General features: G+C 43.7%; 1 protein-coding gene across 1 annotated transcript; it reads left to right on the forward strand.

The window, feature by feature from the left end:
* Positions 1 to 618: 618 nt before the first annotated feature.
* Positions 619 to 16059, forward strand: LOC132499496 (lipoyl synthase, mitochondrial-like). Its single transcript, XM_060114167.1, is given in 6 exon segments — positions 619 to 755; positions 9211 to 9292; positions 9817 to 10022; positions 14804 to 14914; positions 14946 to 15454; positions 15584 to 16059. Coding segments are annotated over 6 exon segments (1425 nt in total). The 3' UTR covers positions 15964 to 16059.
* Positions 16060 to 16424: the final 365 nt, after the last annotated feature.

The raw sequence follows: 16424 nt of genomic DNA on the forward strand, positions 1-16424 counted from the left end.
TCTCTCCTAGGGCTTCAGCTTCAAGCCTCCTTGGGGACTGGAGTAGAGATTCACACACAACTGCCTTCCAGCAGCCCCTCCCACATGGAGCTGCTATTCTGCAGGGCCTGTTACTAAATATAGCGCCTGCATTTCAGACTGACAGAAGAGCTCCTGCTGTGTACACTGGGGAGCTGAATCTTCACACTCTCCTAATATGGTAAGCCCTGCAGCCCATCAGCCAGGGAAGCAGGGAGGGAGCCCAGCGGGTGCTAACGTGCGCCTTAAGATTAACTCTTTCATGGAAGGCAGAATGGAAGCTAGCTTGACCACTGGTCACTGCAGAGCAGAGTCTCCATTTACTAAGAATCTGGAAACCAGGATCTAGTCCCCCTTGCAAATAGTGGTATTTGCAGACAAACACTAGATCAAGGAAGCTGGGCAAAATAAACTGCCTCAACCCAAGGGTCACTGAAATAAAACAGGAAAAGAAAAATCAAGAAAAAAAAATTCTCAGGAGGGTGGGAAAGGCAGTAGAAGAGGACAGCAGAGGGACTGACAAGTACAGTACATGCCACCTCTGCCCCATAGACTGTCAGTCTGTCACAGCAGCTGTGCCCACAGCAAAATGGCGAGCAGATGTCCGTGTTGGCTTTTGATTACAGACCCAACAGCGATTGGAGACTGAAGAATATGGGTCCCCCGGCCACTGGCTGCTCCTCCCAGCCTGCTGGAGACCCCGCCATCCCAAGAACTGGGCCATTCAGCATTTCAGGGTGTCACCCCAGAGCCAAAGGACTATGCCCCTTGCAGGAATAATGAGAGGAAGCCCATGGTTAGACAATCAATGTCCCCTAATAACTCACTAAAGTGTCAGGGTGAAATACTAAAAGGCTCCTCCTCTCTTTCCACGGGGGAAAAAAGGAAAACCACTGTGGCAGCTGCCCACTCGGAGTTATGGGAGGACTGGCGAGTTCTTTTTTGAGCGGGGGTATGGATAAGAGAACAAATGAAGTTCCAAGACATCCTAATCTCGCTGCTCTATCCTTCCGCTTCTCAGTGCCCTGCTGGCTTCCATAGTTGGGTAGCAGGGTTGTGAGTCTACAAAGGTTAGGGCGGGTAAGGCCTTGTCTAGGCAGTATAAAGTATTTACTCCCTCAAGGGTCAAATGTGGGAACTCGTTTTTTTTTAACATCATTATTGGAGTATAATTGCTTTACAATAGTGTTTGAGTTTCTGCTATATTACAAAGTGAATCAGCTACACGTATACATATATCCCCATATCCCCTCCCTCTTGCATCTCCCTCCCACCCTCCCTATCCCACCCCTCTGGGTGGCCACAAAGCACCGAGCTGATCTCCCTGTGCTGAGGCTGCTTCCCACTAGCTATCTATTTTACATTTGGTAGTGTATATATGTCCATGCCACTCTCTCACTTCATCCCAGCTTACCATCTGCCTCCCTGTGTCCTCAAGTCCACTCTCTACGTCTGTGTCTTTATTCCTGTCCTGTCTCTACTTTCATCAGAACCTTTTTTTTTTTTTTAGATTCCATATATATGTGTCAGCATAAGGTGTTTGTTTTTCTGACATACTTCACTCTGTATGACTGACTCTAGGTCCATCCACCTCACTACAAATAACTCAATTTGGTTTCTTTCTATGGCTGAGTAATATTCCATTGTATATATGCACCCCATCTTCTTTATCCATTCACTGTCAATGGACATTTAGGTTGCTTCCATGTCCTGGCTACTGTAAATAGTGCTGCAATGAACATTGTGGTATGTGTCTCTCTTTGAATTATGGTTTTCTCAGGGTATATGCCCAGTAGTGGGATTGCTGGGTCATATGGTAGCTGTATTTTTACTTTTTTAAGGAACCTCCATAATGTTCTCCATAGTGGCTGTATCAATTTAGACTCCCACCAACAGTGCAAGAGTGTTCCCTTTTCTCCACACCCTCTCCAGCATTTATTGTTTGTTGATTTTTTGATGATGGCCATTCTGACTGGTGTAAGGTGATCCTCATTGTAGTTTTGATTTGCATTTCTCAAATGATTAATGATGTTGAGCATCCTTTCATGTGTTTGCTGGCAATCTGTATATCTTCTTTGGAGAAATGTCTGTTTCGGTCTTCTGCCCATTTTTGTATAGGGTTGTTTGTTTTTGTGATATTGAGCTGCATGAGCTGCTTGTATATTTTGGAGATTGGTCCTTTGTCAGTTGCTTTGTTTGCAAATATTTTCTCCCATTCTGAGGGTTGTCTTTTTGTCTTATTTATGGTTTCTCTTGCTGTGCAAAAGCTTTTAAGTTTCATTAGGTCCTGTTTGTTTATTTTTGTTTTTATTTCCATTTCTCTAGGACATGGGTCAAAAAGAATCTTGCTGTGATTTATGTCATAGAGTGTTCTGCCTATGTTTTCCTCTAAGAGTTTGATAGTATCTGGCCTTACATTTAGGTCTTTAATCCATTTTCAGTTTATTTTTGTGTATGGTGTTAGGAAGTGTTCTAATTTCATTCTTTTATGCAGTTGTCCATTTTCCCCAGCACCACTTATTGAAGAGGCTGTCTTTTTTCCATTGTATATTCTTGCCTCCTTTATCAAAGATAAGGTGACCATATATGCACGGTTTATCTCTGGGCTTTCTATCCTGTTCCATTGATCTATATTTCTGTTTTTGTGCCAGTACCATACTGTCTTGATTACTGTAGCTTTGTAGTATAGTCTGAAGTCTGGGAGCCTGATTCCTCCAGCTCTGTTTTTCTTTCTCAAGATTGCTTTGGCTATTCGGAGTCTTTTGTGTTTCCATACAAATTTTGAAATTTTTTGTTCTAGTTCTGTGAAAAATGCCAGTGGTCGTTTGATAGGGATTGCATTGAATCTGTAGATTGCTTTGGGTAGTGGAGTCATTTTCACAATATTGATTCTTCCAATCCAGGAACATGGTATATCTCTCCATCTATTTGTATCATCTTTAATTTTTTTCATCAGTCTTATAATTTTCTGCTTACAGGTCTTTTGTCTCCTTAGGTAGGTTTATTCCTAGATACTTTATTCTTTTTGTTGCAATGGTAAATGGGAGTGTTTTCTTGATTTCACTTTCAGAGTTTTCATCATTAGTGTACAGGAATGCCAGAGATTTCTGTGCATTAATTTTGTATCCTGCTACTTTACCAAATTCATTGATTAGCTCTAGTAGTTTTCTGGTAGCATCTTTAGGATTCTCTATGTATAGTAGCATGTCATCTGCAAACAGTGACAGCTTTACTTCTTCTTTTCTTATTTGGATTCATTTTATTTCCTTTTCTTCTCTGATTGCTGTGGCTAAAACTTCCAAAACTATGTTGAAAAATAGTGGTAAGAGTGGACCACCTTGTCTTGTTCCTGATCTTAGAAGAAATGCTTTCAGTTTTTCACCATTGAGAATGATGTTGGCTTGGGTTTTTCATATATGGCCTTTATTATGTGGAGGTAGGTCCCCTCTATGCCTATTTCCTGAAGGGTTTTTATCATAAATGGGTGTTGAATTTTGTCAAAAGCTTTTTCTGCATCTACTGAGGTGATCATATGGTTTTTCTCCTCCAACTTGTTAATATGGCGTATCACATTGATTGATTTGCATATATTGAAGAATCCTTGCATTCCTGGGATAAACCCCACTTGATCATGGTGTATGATACTTTTAATGGGCTGTTGGATTCTGTTTGCTAGTATTTTGCTGAGGATTTTTGCATCTATGTTCATCAGTGATATTGGCTTGTAGTTTTCTTTTTTTGTGACATCTTTGTCTGGTTTTGGTATCAGGGTGATGGTGGCCTCATAGAATGAGTTTGGGAGTGTTCCTCCCTCTGCTATATTTTAGAAGAGTTTGAGAAGGGTAGGTGTTAGCTCTTCCCTAAATGTTTGATAGAATTCGCCTGTGAAACCATCTGGTCCTGGGCTTTTTTTTGTTGGAAGATTTTTAATCACAGTTTCAATTTCAGTGCTTGTCATTGTTCTGTTTATATTTTCTATTTCTTCCTGGTTCAGTCTCAGAAGGTTGTACTTTTCTAAGAATTTGTCCATTTCTTCCAGGTTGTCCATTTTATTGGCATATCATGGCTTGTAGTAATCTCTCATGATCCTTTGTATTTCTACAGTGTCAGTTGTTACTTCTCCTTTTTATCTCTAATTCTGTTGATTTGAGTCTTCTCTCTTTTTTTCTTGATGAATCTGGCTAATGGTTTATGAATTTTGTTTATCTTCTCAAAGAACCAGCTTTTAGTTTTATTGATCTTTGCTATCGTTTCCTTCATTTCTTTTTCATTTATTTCTGATCTGTTCTTTATGATTTCTTTCCTTCTTCTAACTTTGGGGGTTTTTTGTTCTTCTTCCTCTAATTGCTTTAGGTGTAAGGTTACGTTGTTTATTTGAGATTTTTCTTGTTTCTTGAGGTAGGATTTTATTGTTATAAACTTCCAAATGTGGGAACTCTTGAATGTGGGCTGGCCTCACTCCTCACTGTTGGGCAGCGATGACATCAGTAGCTGGCCAGTGATGTGGGTGCATTTACCTTCTGGAACCCAACATTATCAAAACTGCTTTCCATATTTTGTTTTGTCAAGGCCAGAGTCCCCAAGAAGGACATTCTAGGAGGTCTCTAAATTAGAAGTGAGACAGTGGTTGGGCTTTTTGTGACATAAGGCATGGGCCCAGACTCTGCTAGTTACCATCTCCTGCCTTGTGAAATGCAGTGTGTACATAGAGGGAATCCCCACTCCCAGCCCCACCCAGTGTGTGACTGTTCCACCTGTCCCTGCCTCTCTGAGGGCTCCAAGGACCTCACCCTCTGTGCCCAGAGTGGCTTTCAGTTGGGGGGTTAGATATGGGCTCTGCTAAGTTTCAGGGTGCAGGTGGGTTGCCTTCTGCTGAGGGCTGAGCTCCAGGAAACTTGTGGAGGAAAGTCCCCCTACTCACATTGGAGCCGCACCTCACTGGCCCTTTCCCTGTATAATCAATAAGGAGATGGCCATTTGTAGCTTTGCTTGGCTTCCACACAGCTCTTTGGCCGCTGGCTGTCCTCTGGCACCTCTGCACTCTCTCCTCCCTCCCCTGGACCCCTAAGTCTGGCCTTTCAGGTCGAGTCCCCCCTAAATCTCTGTGCTCCAAGAAGGGGTGGGGTGGGCAAAATCTGCTGTCCCCTTCGTCCTTAGCACCCCTGCTCTGTTTTTCTTTTCAAGCTCTGTTCTTGCATAAACTCTTAAGTGGAATGTTTGGTTCCCCCTCAGAACCCTTGCTTTTGATTCAAATGAAACCCCATTAGTAACTGGTTCCTGATACAAGAACCAGTTTAGGATGTTTGAAGAGCAGAAATAAACAAACCTGCAATTAACTATGTGTTTCTGTTCTGGTGTTTGGATACAGTAATCTAATTCTCCTTGTATCAATGTAGACCCTCTAGCTACTATATAGAAAGTGTCAGGAAATGTGGAAAAGAAAGAAAGGCATAAAAATTAATATATAAGATCTGATATTGTACCAGTTGAAACATCTATAGACCATTACAAAAGAAATGATATCCAATTGTCAGGAAAGGAATGCTGAAAGTTTAAAAAGCATTATTTCATTTTTAATAAAACAAAGATAAAAAATTCTTCATCAGAACTATTATCACTACCCATCTTTGCACCCAAATGGGGAAAAAAAAGAGGAAGGTGGACACTTTTCCAGAGTTCTTCTTGCAGTGGTCAGTTAACTTCACTAATTCATAAACTAAAGCTACAGCTTAACTCCAGCCCACCTGTCCCATTCCATCCAGGGTTGGGGGAGATGCCTTATAGCAAAGCCTGAGACTGCTGTGATTCTTTGCATCAGAAGCCTTAAGCCCTAAGAAAATGTGGACCGTGAACTGAACCTTCTTATATTCACAAATGATTTATACTGGAAATTAATATTAACCAATAGTGTCCATTTACTTTGTTCAACAATTATATTTTTGAGTTCCTCTACGTGTTATTCTCTGTTCTTGTCGATGGAGATACTGCAGACAGAGGTCCTACCCTTTGGAGCTTTTAGTGGAGGAAACACACACCCACGCACAACCCAGGAAAACAAATAATGTGATTGTCATCATTACTATGAAGAACATAAGTAGGGTGATATGGTGAGTAAAAGAGTATGTACAATACCGGCACTATTTTAGAAAGCATGATCTGAGGAGAAAGACCTCTAAGAAGAGGACGTTTCGAGTTAAGACAGGCCTGGAAGTGTAGAGGTACTGATGGAAGAATTTGTTTCAGATGCTTGAAGGACAGAGACGAAACCAGTGCATGGCTCGAGCCTAGGGAAACAAGGGGAAAGAGAAGAGAATAAGATTGGTGATTAAGGAGGGATCAGAAAAAGCCATGAAGAAGTTGAGTTTTGTTTTTGTTTTTTTTTTGCGGTACACGGGCCTCTCACTGTTGTGGCCTCTCCCATTGCGGAGCACAGGCTCCGGACGCGCAGGCTCAGCGGCCATGGCTCACGGGCCCAGCCGCTCCGCGGCACGTGGGATCTTCCCAGACCGGGGCATGAACCCGCGTCCCCTGCATCTGCAGGAGGACTCTCATCCACTGCGCCACCAGGGAAGCCCGAGATTTTTATTCTAATTTTAGCACAGGAGAGATTGTAGCAGGGAAGGAATGGGCTCTGATTTCCAGGTTAAATGTCAGCAACTTCTAAATCGTGCTCTAATAATTAGTAACTACAGCTTTATCAAAGAGGTGACAATGCAGATATGGGTAGATACCTGCACATCATCTTAGCAACTCAAGGCTCTCCCAGTTTCAGCCCCTTGAATTTTGAAAATTCTGTATCACCAGGAACCTGAGTCATTGCAGGAGTTGATTCATATCCCAGAAGGTACGGGTAGGGGTGCTCTTTTCTTTTCCCTCTGGGTCAGGAACCAGCAGGATCTTCCTCTGATTACATCCAAGAAAGGTAGCAGCTCCTGCCAACCACCTGGATAAATGAACCACTCACCCACCAAGTTACAGAGAAAGAGTATTCCCCTGATCTTGGTGCCACATTTGAGGTTCTAGATTTGCACAAAGAAGGCCAGACTGGGAAAGACAGACATCAGGCGAGGCAACAGTTAATAAAAGGGCAGCCGCGAGGATTACAGTGACTTCAGCAGCAGCGCTGGGGGTGGACTTTCTTCCCTCTGCTTTTGGCTACCCTGTTGACGCCTTTCTTATAGCTTCTGACACCACAGTTCATCAACACTTAAGTGAAAATATCTCCACTAGACTCTTACCTGCCACCCCTCCAACTTACCTTCTGATGACATAGCAGGGTCAACAAGGGAAAGGAGACCAATTGCATTTAATATGGAATGGGCTAAAGAGAGATTTTTTGTGGGTGGAGATCCTCTCTTCATTGTTGAACACCTAAACTTTCCAGAGCTGCAAATAGAGGCAACATGACTCCCAGGCCACAGTAAGCCCTCACAGGTCCCAATAAAACATCACTTAATATCGATAAGGTTTCTTTCACAGTGTCTTCCTTAGTCTCAAGCTACAAAGAGGGTGAATTGGAGGCATTTATGAAATACTGTCCGAAGAACAGAAGCATAAATCCCAGGTCTAATTATTAATGCAACCCAGCTTTCAGATGAGCTGACATGCCCTTTGTAGGGCTTTGGGTTGTTAAAGCCTGTGGATCAATATCAGTTTAAAGGTGGTTTTTCTCTGTTCACCCGTGGAACACAGCAGAGGAAAGGGTTCTTCCTCAGATGCAGCAGAGAGATGTGTCTTCAAAGTGGACAAAGAGGTAGACAGCAACCATTTGTCACAATAAACATTAGCTGAGCCATTGCATTTTTTAAGCACAGATTTATTGGGTAGGTTTGTGTGAATGTGTGCCTTTGGCGAAGTTCTCAAGGGCTGTCTGTTTCATTGGGGAAAAAACACCTCTCAGCCAAGGCCAAGAAAACGATTTCAGCTAAGAGACGAACTGCTGTGGCTCATAATATAACCCATGAAATAATTGTAGCCAGAGCCAGAAAATGCAGTCATTAGAAAGGCTTCAGCAAGAACCAGGCTGTGATGACACCCCCTTCCCCACCCCAGATAACTGTGCTTTCATCTTTATGGCTTCCACTACAGGAAAATGACCTTAGGATGACTTTCCAGCCCTACATTTCTCTATGAAAGAAAATATTAAGAAGGAATAAGAAAATTATAGATGGGTCCAAAAATTTGAATAGAAGGGGAAATTCTTACGAGTTTACTTAGAAAGGAAATCATTAAATTCTTTCGAAATGATCTTTTCTCTTCAAGTGCAAAAGACGGACTCGGGGAGGGGAGAGACTATAGGCAGGACACACATGGTCAGATCAAGTCTTCACAGACCAACTGCTGAAAATAGATGAAACTAAAAGCTGGGATTGAATTAGGTCACCTTAGCACTTTGATTAGGGAGCCCATTTACCAAATGTGATGCTGCTCAATATTTGGCCCTTACAACTGAAGGAAGAAAAGAAGGATCAATTGTTGCAGTAGCCACTGTAGACACGCCCATAGACAGAGCATCTCCTAGGCAGGTGGGCAGGAAGGCCGGTGTGTGTGCTCCAGACCCTGCATGTGCCCTCCTCTGGCTCCTTTCTCCGTCCCTGCTCTATACCCCAGGGGCAAGCTCTCCCCGCTCCCCGCTCCCAGACTGCTGACTTCTGGTTGGCTTTGAGGCTAGAGTGTGAGAGGAGAGACAGCCAGCTTGGGTATTTCCTCTCTGCTCTGTGTCTGCTCCTCACCCGCGTCTGACAGGCAGCCAGCATCCTGCCAGGTCACTGCCTCCAGGGCTCGTGTTCTCAGTGGGCTCTGAGCAGGTTCCCCTTTCTCCAGCCCTGGAGGTGATAAAGGCTCTCTGCTCTCTAATCTCTGGCTGCCTCACCATGCACTCCCTGCCCCCTCGCCCCTTCCTCACCACTCACAGTAGCCCCGGGACTACATTCTCTTCACTTAAATCGCTTGCGTGGAACTGTATTCCCTGCCAGGACACTGAGCCATACAGCCCTGACTACATGTTCACAGAAGAAGACTCCAACTCTATTCTAAGGCAAATGGTTATGGTATACCATGGGTACCTCATTTAGCTTCGATGCCTTAGTGTGGAAAATAAGGTAACATGAGTACAGAACTTAGACTGGTGGTTCACTGTTTTCTTTAGGCACTTTCAGCAGGATACTCATGTCTTTTATATACACATTATAGGAAGTCTGGGCCCGAGCCCCCAGATAACCACAGTCAGATTTACCTTTTGGGGGACCCAGCAAGAAGATGCAGGACAGCAGAGGTGAGCTGCTGCAAGCTTTCCCATTGGTGTTAAGAGAGCTTAAGGACTCTAGAAATGTCCCCCAAGGTATAAAGGGATAGAAATATGTTGCATTCATTTTTATTCCTGGCTGTGAATAGGTGGTCAAGATAAGAGAAAGATGAAAGAAAGATACAGGAGAGGAGAGGAAGGGGGGATGAGGTAGAGAGGGAGGGAGGGGAGGGAGAAGGGAGGGGGAGGGGAGGGAGAAGGGAGGGGGAGGGGAGAGGAGGAAAAAAGAGAGAGCTACTAATTCTTTCTTAAATTTCAGCCAGGGCTAGTCTCTTTTTTAGAAAACTAAATAATCTTACTTGCAGATTTAACGCCAAGAGCTTTGCTTTGAAAAACGGGCCAGCCTACATAGAGATACTTAATTTACAACCTGGAGCTCAGATGCCTTTCACAAACACCCTAACTGAAATATCCCTGTCCTCCATAACCCACTGCCCCATCATGCGTTTTATTTTTTCTCATGACACTTAGCACCACCTGACATGACATTATAGGACTTCTGTGAGTGTCTCTTGTCGGCCCTGCCCCTGGCGTGCCAGCTCTTGGAGACCAGGTGTGCCGTGCATTCCTTCACCAGCGCCAGGGCGAGAGTGGACATCAAGACCAAGGTGAGAGTGGGAATCCAGCGAGTCCGGGAACCTCCAGTGGCCATTCCTCCTGCAAGGCAGATGGCTGAGCGGCGGTCACCAAACAAACAACTGTGACTACACTTTGTCTCAGGAAATCGGAATGGGGGACACTTATGTATTGAAGAGCGATTCTCTCCCTAAATTTTTGTGAAAATCCGATTCAGGGTTTCATTCACATTCTGTTAGTGGCAGAGAATGAAGTGTCCCTTTTTCTCTTCCTTGGTGCTGGATTTTCTTCCTGTGAAAATAAGGAAGAAAAGACTCCAGATGGAGAGCCTCACATTGTCGGCAGATTGAGAAAAACTCCCCTGGAATTTGTACAGACTGACAAGCGAGTCATCTTCCGTCTTATTGCTTTAATTTCAGGCTTCAGAGATGCCCAGCTCTGTTGTTCAAATAGTTTTATTAAAAATTTGTGAGGAGGGAAAAGAAGTCTCCATGGGCCTGTCTGATTTCATTATCCCTGACACAGCACACAAATGGAGCAGGGCTGCCGAAGGCTGGAGATGGCCGTCTGTGGCACTGGGGGGAAGTGAAAGCCTCTGGAAGCTTCCAGTACTGATCAGAGATGTTCTAATCTGCCAGGGGATCTCACAGAATCACGAGTCTCGATATATAACTTAGTGCATATCTCTCAGTCATTAAACCACCAGTGTCCTAGTCAGAAGACAGACACCCACCTATCCCCAACCTTTAACTTGTCCCTTTAGTCTAACTTCTATTGCTCCTCTCATCAGAGAAATTCCATTCTCTAAGAATTTTCTGAGTCCAGATTGAGCAATAAAATGCCAGCCATTCCTCTGTGGCTTTGATGGATGACCCCAGCATTCCACAAAGAGAGGATACTGCCATTCAGATTGTGATCCAGACATTTGAGTCTCCCAAAGTCTAGGTACAGACCTGACAGTATCCTGAAAGGCAGGGATTTACCTGATGGCACCAACTAAACTGGAGACCCTGTGGAAAGGGCAGATGGGCTTGTTGTTCCCTCGGAAGGAGCACTAGGTCACATGAAGGTAGTCAGCCCAGTGAGACAAGCCACCTTCTCCCATACATATTTTTCTGGTTGCCAGGAGAGGTCTCCAGCCTCAAGAGCGGCCCTGTTCAAAGATGCTCAACTGAGTTTTGTGAAGGTTTGGAGCAACCCTGTTGAAAGATGCCCAGTGGAGTTGTGTAAAGGTTTGGGATGAGTAAGGGGATTGGAGGGGGTGTACTAGCAACACAGGTGGACACGTAGAAAGTAAAGAGCCCCCAGCAGGCCATCTGGATTCCAGCTCCAGCTCACTCCCTGACTCCATCACAGCCTTTCTCAACCCAAGATAAATGTTAGGATCAACAGAGCTTTTAAAAAAATACTGGTGCCTGGACATGACCCTCAACACAATTAAAATAGGAGCAAATCAGAATTTTTCTCCCCACCTGAAAGTTCTAGTAGAAAGTATAAGGGTATAAAATCTTTGGGAAAACTTTAAGTGCAGAGTTGCAAAGTTAATGCCAAGGATGAGTTTCTTTGGTTTCTCTGGCCACACTCGCATGCAGAGGGATTGGGGCGGGGCGGGGAGGCATCGCCAAAACCAAAGGGTTTTCACGGCCAAAGAGGAAGGTAGATGGAAGCTGACCCAGGAGAAGGGAGGGCTGCTTCCACTTCTCAGGCCCCAGTGCTCTCAGGCCAGGACCTGATTCCATAGCTGCTTTGGGAACTTTGCAAATTCCTGGGCCAAAGTCCAGGGCTAGAGAAACCACCATGTCTACGTAAGGCCCCAAGCGTCTACCTTCGATTCTTTAAGATCACACCTACCCCTGAAGATCAAAAGATTCCTCAGTCCCTCTACCAAGTCCCTTCCAGCTTAGCTAAGAATTTTGTCCCTGCTTAACCTCCTTCCCCTGCTCTAAGGAGAAATGAGGGTAGTTCTTTTTTCTTCTCTGTTAGGGGCCTGTATTAAGCCTGGTGATGGTTCCGATTTTGACTCGCAGCATCACTGCCCTATTCAGGGGGTTTGCACAGTGCACGATCTGTATGACTGTAGATGATGACCCTGAGGAGGCCATGATTAGATAAGCATGCCACAGACACAAATGTGCAAAAGACCGAACACACACACACACACACACACACACACACACAGAGTCAGTAAGCCACCAGCATGGCAAAGAAAGAAAACTAGCAACAATGAAACCAGAAGACTCATTTTAACCAAACAGTGATCAAACGGTTCCATGTAAACTGTGATTTTAGTTGCTTCTTCCTCAGCCCTAGAAATTATGCTTTCCTCTGAAGAGCTGATGTAGCACTCTAAATGATTCATTCACTACTAGAATTCAGTGTTCTGTTTCTCTCTAGGATAGTAATAGAGACTGGATACATGTCCTAGTGTCTAATTCTCAAGTTATATAATTAGTAACTACATCATGCAATTTTTTTTTTTTTAAATCCTGCTACAAGATAGCAGCTCAGGGCTTCCCTGGTGGCACAGTGGTTGAGAGTCCGCCTGCCGATGCAGGGGATATGGGTTTGTACCCCAGTCCGGGAGGATCCCACATGCCGCGAAGCGGCTGGGCCCGTGAGCCATGTCCGCTGAGCCTGCGCGTCCGGAGCCTGTGCTCTGCAACGGGAAAGGCCACAACAGTGAGAGGCCCGCGTACCACAAAAAAAAAAACCAAAAAAAACAAAGAAGATAGCAGCTCATAGGAGGCAAAGCTGAAGTTCTTCTGCAGGTTCAGTTTTTTTAAAGTACTCAGGCTTCTTTCAGCCACAAGTCATTATTATCTGTTTCTTCTTTATCATTACCATGATTATTATTACTATTTGACTACTGTTAAGAGAACGTTCTCTAGAAATTTGAGAGTTAGAGATGTCATACATCTCTATGATCCTATGATCACAGAGGATCCTATGATCCTCTGTTGATCCTAACATTTATCTTGGGTTGAGAAAGGCTGTGATGGAGTCAGGGAGTGAGCTGGAGCTGGAATCCAGATGGCCTGCTGGGGGCTCTTTACTTTCTACGTGTCCACCTGTGTTGCTAGTACACCCCCTCCAATCCCCTTACTCATCCCAAACCTTTACACAACTCCACTGGGCATAGAGTATGACATTGAAATCATCTCAACTACAGCTCTTTGCATCTCCTGAGAAGCCTCTCAGAGAGGGGTTTTCTCTAATTTTCATGATCATGATTTCTATCTCATGAGGTGATTAGGTCTTCTCTAATTTTTATGAGACACCAGTGCATGTCATGATTCACTCTTTGGCAAATAACCCTGCGGAGGGCAGGGAAGACTAAAGAAGAGAAGAAATCAAATCATATTAACTAGTAGGCACTAGGTCTGTAATGGGATAAATCAACTCCCTTTTCTTTTCCTTTTGCTTCTTCAGTCATATAATTATTATTATCCACAGGCTCAGTCTATCTTTTCCCAGAATATATAACCATACAGTTTACTTCCTAGGGCTGGACCTTCAGTCTCTGATCTTCTGAAATGTTGGTTTCAGCTCACTGGCCACCTTGGGAGACCCACAGAGGTCATAGTTAGGGACTGACTTGGGCCCCCACTGGAGTCAGCATCTTTTTAAAACTGCAATTTCCCTCAATAAAGAGAAGTATCTCCTTTGGTGAAAGGCATCTCAGCAGAGCTCATGGTTGAGGTTCATCTATTGTTTTCTTGGTGGGGGGGCATTTTATCTGGAAAGTACCAAAGAGCTCTCCATCAGTCTGGTAGTGCTCCGTCCGCCCCGGCCTTCCATTCTCTCCTCACTACAAACACACACACACTTGCTTTCACACCTGTCCACTGCTGGGGATGTCCTTTTCTCTAGCATACACAAAAGATGAGAATAGCATCACCACTGAGTGACACGTCTCTTAAACTTTGAGAAGCAGTGTTGGCAACTGCAACCACAACAAACAATCCATGTCGAGGGCCCACAGTTCTGCCTCGAACATGGGAATTCAGGCCAATTCAAATATTTCCAAAACACCTCTCAAAGCCAAACTCTCAGATCCGCACACTTAAGGGGCAAGCACTCCAGCCCTCATCTCGGGGAGCTGTTTTTAAACAGCCCTCTGCATTAGAAAGTCAACACTTCACAGATTTCTAGTTACCTCTAGATCTGGTTTCTGAGATTTGAGGTTGTGCAAATTCAAAGGTTAACACTCTAGACCATAGCTATGTCAATGAGTAGAGTCCAGTACTAATAGTAATTAGCATTAAAGAGATCCAAACAATATCCAAGTTGCTTTTGTATCCATTGTGTCTGATGTAATGTGAGGAATGGAGAAATGTGAAATTACATAATTTTCAAGAGACCAAAATCATCTGTCAATGCTGAGGAAAAAGATGACCAGGACTCTCCCTGGGTGGCATAGAGTGACCTACACTTTCTAGGAGAAATTTCCATATTTATGACAACATTCCTTCCAGATTTTCCAAAACAGTTCTAATTTCTATCAATTTGCCCTCTTGTTGCTATAAATATCCTTGTATTTGTCATACTGTGTACCATGTATTTTTGGTTTATCGTCAGCATAATTAAAGCTCACTGCGGGCCTCCCTGGTGGCGCAGTGGTTGAGAGTCCGCCTGCCGATGCAGGGGATACGGGTTCGTGCCCCGGTCTGGGAGGATCCCATATGCCGCGGAGCGGCTGGGCCCGTGAGCCGTGGCCGCTGGGCCTGCGCGTCCGGAGCCTGTGCTCCGCAGCGGGAGAGGCCACAACAGTGAGAGGCCCACATACCGCAAAAAAAAAAAAAAAAAAAAAAAAAAAAAGCTCACTGCAACTTTTGGTGCATATCCAGGCCATTTAAACATAAGTCACTCTCTTTTTTCTTCCATCTCTCTTTTCCTGGGAATTAGTGATCCCTTGGCCCTGCTAGAAAAAAAAGAGAGGGATGCTCTATGCTGTGGGAACGCAGTCCACACCGTGGGCCCCTGCGTATTTGGAAGATATTTATGCAGTCCAGTCAAGTAAGTTCCTTGCCAGATTAAAAAAAAAAAGAAAAAAGGAATTTTTACAGAAAGGACCAGACCTTCAAGATTTTGTATCTGGTGATCTAGCAGACAAGAGCACCTGGGATGAATATAAAGGAAGCGTAAAACGCCAGAAAGGAGAACGGTTAAGACTACCTCCATGGCTAAAGACAGAGATTCCCATGGGGAAAAATTACAATAAACTGAAAAATACAATGCAGAATTTAAATCTCCATACAGGGTGTGAGGAAGCTCGGTGTCCCAATATTGGAGAGTGTTGGGGAGGCAGAGAATATGCCACTGCCACTGCCCCAATCATGTTGATGGGTGACACATGTACAAGAGGTTGTAGGTTTTGATCTGCTAAGACTGCAAGAAATCCACCTCCACTGGATGCCAATGAGCCCTACAATACTGCAAAGGCAGTTGCAGGGTGGGGTCTGGATTATGTAGTCCTGACGTCTGTGGATCGAGAAGACATGCCTGATGGAGGAGCTGAACACTTTGCAAAGACTGTGCCTTACTTAAAGGAAAGGAATCCGAAAATCCTTGTGGAATGTCTTGCCCCTGATTTCTGAGGCCATCTTAAAGCAATAGAAAAAGTTGCTCCGTCAGGATTAGATGTGTATGCACATAATGTAGAAATAGTTCCAGAACTACAGAGGGAAGTTCGTGATCCCCGGGCCAATTTTGAGCAGTCTCTACGTGTACTGAAACATGCCAAGGAAGTTCGACCTGATGTTATTTCTAAAACACCTATAATGTTGGGTTTAGGTGAGAATGACGAGCAAGTATATGCAACGATGAAAGCACTTCGTGAGGCACATGTGGACTGTTTGACTTTAGGACAATATATGCAGCCAACAAAGCGCCACCTTAAGGTTGAAGAACACATTACTGCTGAAAAGTTCAAATACTGGGAAAAAGCAGGAAATGAACTTGGATTTCATTATACTGCAAGTGGCCCTCTGGTGTGTTCTTCATATAAAGCAGGTGAATTTTTCCTGAAAAATCTAGTGGCTAAAAGAAAAACAAAAGCCCTTTAACACTTAACAAGACATTCAAGATCACAGGAATTTTAAAACTTTGACTCCAGTTGGTAACAGAAGTGATGGCAGAATGCCTAGACTTCAGTGGATATATCCCAGTCTTTTTGCCTTAAGAAAAATGTCAATAAGTTGTGCATATTTAATTATTATAATTCATTTTTCTTTTAGCATATCTTCTTTGTCCCAGTAAAAATTGCTTGTTATGATGTAATCATAAAACATCTTTGTAAGATTTTGCTGTTGAGTATAATTTTAAAAATACATTAAAAACTTCTAGAAAATAAAAAAAAAAGTCACTCTCAAATTTGGAGACTATAACCCTACTATATTTAAAAGGGGGGAGGGAGACCAAATCAAGGTTACAAAAGTTGTATGATTTAAATATTGGCATTTAACAATTTAATACCTTTAACCACACCCCCATACAATGTAATATATTCTGCTTGCAAGAAATTCAT

This window comes from Mesoplodon densirostris, chromosome 11 (assembly GCF_025265405.1).
Source record: "Mesoplodon densirostris isolate mMesDen1 chromosome 11, mMesDen1 primary haplotype, whole genome shotgun sequence".
Classification (NCBI taxonomy): domain Eukaryota; kingdom Metazoa; phylum Chordata; class Mammalia; order Artiodactyla; family Ziphiidae; genus Mesoplodon; species Mesoplodon densirostris.